Genomic DNA, 5651 nt, shown 5'->3' with positions numbered 1-5651 from the left:
TTCTTAGCAGGTACTAAGTCCATAGCTACCAGTGTTTGCCCAATAGGCATTAAGTCCATAGCTGCCGATGTTATTTGTTAGGCACTAAGTCTATAGCTGCCAATGTTTACTCACATCATCTTTTATCTCTCATCATTCATCTATCCATCTCATACCTGACATACTTGGATATTTAAAATACGTATACAGTTCAAATCATTTAAAACATGTATAAAAACGTTCATCCAGCATTGATAGCAACTATTCAGATAATATACACACATAGCACATAGTTTATATAAAACACTTCATATCTATGTGTAAGATGAAAGTAACTATGCACTCACTTGATACGGTGGTGACTCGGTCCTTGGACAGTACTTCGTAACTCTTAAAACAATTTTCCTCGACAAAACCTAGTATCATTACCACTAGGGTTTAGTTTAACGATAACCGAGACAAATTAATAGTCTGACTCTTATTACTATTATATAAGCGTTAAACGATACTTATATAACTAATAATAATAACCCAAATAATTATTTTAAGGACCTAATAACATTACTATAATTATTTGAAAGTTATATTAAAAATTACGTAAGCGTAGCTCACTTACAGTGGATTTTAAAGAAAACCAGGCTTTGCTCGGAGCAACATTTCAAAACCGAAAGACCCTTTCTCTCGGGATTCCGGGAGCCTCGGGGCTTCCCTCGGGAGCTAGGGAGTTTTATCTAGGGTTTAGGAGTGGTTTGGAGCCTTAGAGAGAGAAAGATTTTAGAGAGAGAATGAGAAATGGTGTGAAAAATCTGGAGACCCTCGCCCCCTTTTATAGCCTGCGAGGCCTCGGACTACGTTGGGCGTAATCCTTGGCTACGCGACGCGTAATCCTTGGATAAGAATCCCAGCCGAAGCCAGCTGTCTCGCACCATCGGATGGATCAGACCGGAGCTACGTGGGGCGTATGCGAGGGCAACGTGGCGTGATCCGAAGCGACTCCTGAACCAACATCGGATGGCCCAGATGCTGCCACGTCATCAGGTTCTTATCAGACTTCGCAATTTCAACTACAAACTTTAAAAATTCGTATCTTTCGCATACGAGCTCCGTTTTTTGACGTTCTTTATATCCACATGAAGACGGGAACGTACTCTACAACTTTCGTTTAGACTCCGTCGGCTAATTTTGACTTTATTTTAAGAGTTACATTATTAACAGGCCGGGACAGGATTGGTCCATTAAATTCTCATAACTTCTTCATCTGACATCCGTTTTCGCCCATCTTTTTCTCGTTACGCTACTCTTAACGAGATCTTCGATTCTCGTTTAGGTCGTGTCGGCTAAAAACCGCTCGATCTATTATTCGAATTTCGGGTTGTACACTGCTAATCCGAAACTTCGAAAAATCATAAGTTCCCCATACGAAGTCAGATTTGGGCGTTCTTTCTATGGAAACTCTCAGTTTAACGTATTCTATGATTTTCATTTAGATCGCTAACGCTAAATCTCGCTCTATCGTAAATTCACTATTTACGTTTCCCGGTATCGTGCTGGTTCCGTCGCGAAACTTCGACGGGTCATAACTTCTTCGTTATAACTCGAATTTTGGCGGTCTTTATATGTACGGAAACCTTGTAACATATACTACAACTTGGTTAAGATTATTTATTCTAAATAATATTTTGCCGAAAAGTCATTTTCGACACTTATTGCCTCTAATTTGACTAACCCGAATCTACAGGCGTTATACTTATCGAATATGATGTACGACTAATAATCAAACATTTTTCATGACTTGTAAAATATATTTTATTTTTAAGAAGGGATGCCAAGCTCATTGTTGAGGAACTCGATAAAATTTTGGCATTTAATAACTCACTTTTCTCATTAAAGAATCATCCCGATGCTAATCGTTTTGCTCTTGGGGTGGGCCCAATTTCTTTAATAGGTACTGTATACTCTCACTCTCACTCATCACAATTTATTTTCCATATATTGCTGATTCTCTATCCACTGGTCGTATGGAAAACACCAAGGTACAAAAACATAATTTTCCCTTTTTGGATTCCATTTATATAGGTCAAATCAAACTTTTGACTTTTGCCTTAGATGATTTGAGGGTCTATATTAATGTTTTTTTTTTTTTTTTTTTTTGTTATGTTCTATAATTTTATAGCCTGTTGCATTGGGTCATTTGAGGAATATATTTGGTTTGGGTAAAAAGGAAGCAGAATCAATTGCAATAGATGTTACCTCTAAAGTATACCGTAAACGCCTTGCGGAATCTGTAACTGGGGGTGCTTTGGAAGCTACAAATAGTAAAGCACTTTGATACTGAAAAAGCCATTGAGATCCATGAACGTATGTATATGTTGCTAAAATGATTTTTTTTTTTTTTTTTTTTTTTTTTTTATATTTTATTTTAAAACATGTTTACAACGTTTTGTAATGCTCTTATTCTTACTTCTCTTTTTTTAGAAATATACCGTCAAAACCTTCAACAATCTATGAAGGATGGAGAGCTTAGTGATGCTGAGGTTAAATCACTTGAGAGGTTGCAAGTTATGCTTTGTATCCCTAAACAAACGATTGAAAAGATCCACGAAGAAATATGTGGCACTTTATTTGAAAAGGTAATTAATATACTATTTTCTTACCAATTTATGCAGCCGTGTTTCAATTTGTTATAAAGTAATAAAAAAACTCTCTATTTCAGGTTGTTAAGGAGGCTATAGCTGCAGGGGTTGATGGGTATGATGCTGATGTGAAACAGGCTGTTAGAAAGGCTGCATATGGTTTACGAATAACCAGGGAGGTGGCCATGTCTATTGCTGGCAAAGCAGTGAGTGTTTTTTACGGATTTGCCCTTGTTTATTTTTCTTTTTCAGTTTTCTAACATATTATTTTTAAATGGAGTTGGAGAAGGTGGGTGGGCACGGATTTGCTTTAGTCCAAGTCAATGGTCAAGGGTACATGTTTAATCAGTCAAAATATTTTCATCGTCCAATCTTTTACTTGTTTATATTACGAGCTACATAGTATAGTAAAAAACATTAACTTTGTTACATTTAATGGTTGAATATTAAACTTGATAAATACTTTATATTTTAATGGAACCCGGAACACCACATGGATCAAATATCATATCTCAAGTGTGGTCCCACATTCTTTGGATGGAGAAAAGGGTAATTTCGTCTTTTACAACCAACATTCCATGTTTGATTCTTCTAATAATTATATTAGCATATTAATTTTTTGACTATTATTTGATCAGGTCACAAGAATTTTCGGAGTAGGAGTTCATTAGTTTTAAAGAATTATGAAAGGCAAGATGCAACTCTACTTAGTTGGAATTTGATGTTTATCATCTTTTTGTATATCTTTTTAGTTTGTATAACATTACATTGCAGAAGGTGTCTCTTAATAGCAATGTAGTATTAGGTTATATAGTTAGGGAAAACCTATTAATAACAATGTACAATTAGATCACCTTAATATCAATGTGTTACAATTTTTTAACATGATGTTGTTGGATGAAATTGATTGTTTTGGTATATATTTGTTTACATATTTTTGTATTATGCGTAAATGAGTATCATAAAGACGCGTCGTAAATGCATATCGAAAATGGTTACTAAAGTTTATGACACGCAAATGCGTGTCATCTTCATTTATGACAGAGGCTTCCTTGATATGCATTGTGTGTCATAAACATGCGTGTCGTAAGGTTATGACACGCAAATGCATGTCGTCTTCCTTTATGACAGGGCATTCCTTGATACTCATTGCGTGTCATAAGGGCGTCGTAAATGTGTGTCATAAATGGGCATCGTCTGAACGTTTTACGTCACACATTGCGTGTCGTAAAAGGCTGTTTTTCTAGTAGTGATTATTTGAATAATCTTACTATTCTGGAAGTCAAAACATGAAAAATGAAACAATAGTAGATAATTAACACCAGATAGTAACTTTACTCATAAATAAAAATCCTTTTATTTAATCATCAAATGTCAATTACATATTATCTATTACAAGTTTCTAAACAACTATCAAATTACTAAAACTAATATCGTCCTTTAGACCAATGCTCATCGCATGCTGTAAGTTGCCTAACCATGCTCAGACCCTTTGTGAGGGGATCTGCTGGGTTATCTTTTGACGATACCGTCTTTACTACGAGTAGTCTCTCTTCTACCTGATGTCTGATGAAGTGGTATTTTCTGTTGATGTGACTGGATCTCCATGATTCCTCGGTTCCTTGGTCAAGGCAACCACTCCTTCGTTGTCACAGAAAATCTCCATAGGCTCCTTTATGGCTGGTACAACCCCAAGGTCTCCGATGAAGTTCTTCAGCCATATCGCCTCCTTCGATGCTTTGCTCGCTGCAATGTACTCTGATTCGCACGTTGAATCAGCTACAGTCTTCTGCTTGGAACTTTTCTAAGTCACTGCTCCTCCATTTAGGGTGAATACCCAGCCCGCTGAGAGCGAAAATTATCTCTGTCGGTCTGAAAATTGGCGTCACTGTACCCTGACACTCTTAAGTCTTCACTTCCACCAAGTAAGAGGACCCAATCCTTCTTCCTTCACAAATACTTAATAATGTTCTTTACTGCTATCCAGTGAGCATTACCAGGGTTCCCTTGTTATCTGCTGACCATGCTCAAAGAGAAGGCCATATCAGGGCGAGTACACGTCATAGGGTACATGATCGACCCAACAACGGAAACATATGGTACTCGACTCATTTATGCTATTTCAACATTAGTGCTCGGCCTCTGAGTCTTACTCAATTTGGTATTGCTCTGGATTGGTAATTCCCCTTTCTTGGAATTCTCCATGTTGAAACGCTTCAACACTTTATCCAAGTATGTACTTTGACTAAGTCCTATTAGTCTCTTACTCCTATTTCACAAGATCCTTATCCCTAAAATATAGGCAGCTTCTCTGAGGTCCTTCATAGCGAAACACTTCCCAAGCCATGACTTAACCTCCTGTAAGGTTGGAACATCATTTCCTATGAGTAGTATGTCATCGACATATAATACCAAGAAACTAACTATACTCCCACTAGCTTTAACATATATGCAAGACTCATCCTCGCTTCTCGAAAAACCAAACTCTTTGACTTTCTCATCGAAACAAAGATTCCATCTGCGAGACGCTTGTTTCAATCCATAGATGGATTTCTCAAGCTTGCACACTCTATTTGGATACTTTGCATTCATAAAACCCTCTAGCTGAGTCATGTAAACATCCTCAGCCAACTTTCCATTAAGGAAAGCGGTCTTGACATCCGTTTTCCATATTTTATAATCATGAAATGCAGCTATGGCCAACATAACCCTTATAGACTTAATCTTGGCCACTGGTGGGAAGGTCTCGTCATAGTCAACTCCTGGAGTTTGAGTGAAACCCTTCGCAACCATTCGTGCCTTGTATGTGTGCACTTTCCCATCCATGTCGGTCTTCTTCTTGAAGATCCACTTGCACCCAACTGTCTTACGAACTGGTACATTGTCAACCAAGTTCCAGACTTGATTGTCATACATGGACTGAATCTCGCTGTCCATTGCCTCTTTCGATTTCGCAGACTCCGAGCCTGCCATGGCTTCCTTGTAGTTGTTAGGTTCATCCACATTTACTAGTGTGCTATCACTAATAAATGTATCACC

General features: G+C 37.5%; 1 protein-coding gene across 3 annotated transcripts; it reads left to right on the top strand.

Annotated features, from left to right (window-relative positions):
- Window positions 1-2127: 2127 nt before the first annotated feature.
- On the top strand, window positions 2128-3475 carry LOC111880528 (protein TIC110, chloroplastic-like). Of its 3 annotated transcripts, XR_008223956.1 has the most exons (4): window positions 2128-2337; window positions 2455-2609; window positions 2693-3161; window positions 3251-3475. XR_008223956.1 is itself a non-coding variant. In XM_052763969.1 (2 exons), exons 1-2 carry the CDS (start codon window positions 2406-2408, stop codon window positions 2870-2872), a joined length of 384 nt encoding a protein of 127 aa, XP_052619929.1. In that variant the 5' UTR covers window positions 2373-2405; the 3' UTR covers window positions 2873-3475. The 3 variants fall into 3 exon arrangements, 1 of the variants encoding a protein (XP_052619929.1); XR_008223955.1 differs by lacking the exon at window positions 2128-2337 and having other exon boundaries at window positions 2373-2609; XM_052763969.1 differs by lacking the exon at window positions 2128-2337 and having other exon boundaries at window positions 2373-2609; window positions 2693-3475.
- Window positions 3476-5651: the final 2176 nt, after the last annotated feature.

This window comes from Lactuca sativa, chromosome 5, assembly GCF_002870075.4.
Source record: "Lactuca sativa cultivar Salinas chromosome 5, Lsat_Salinas_v11, whole genome shotgun sequence".
Classification (NCBI taxonomy): domain Eukaryota; kingdom Viridiplantae; phylum Streptophyta; class Magnoliopsida; order Asterales; family Asteraceae; genus Lactuca; species Lactuca sativa.
Note: the sequence above shows the minus strand (reverse complement) of the source record. Positions and strands in the feature narration are given on the sequence as shown.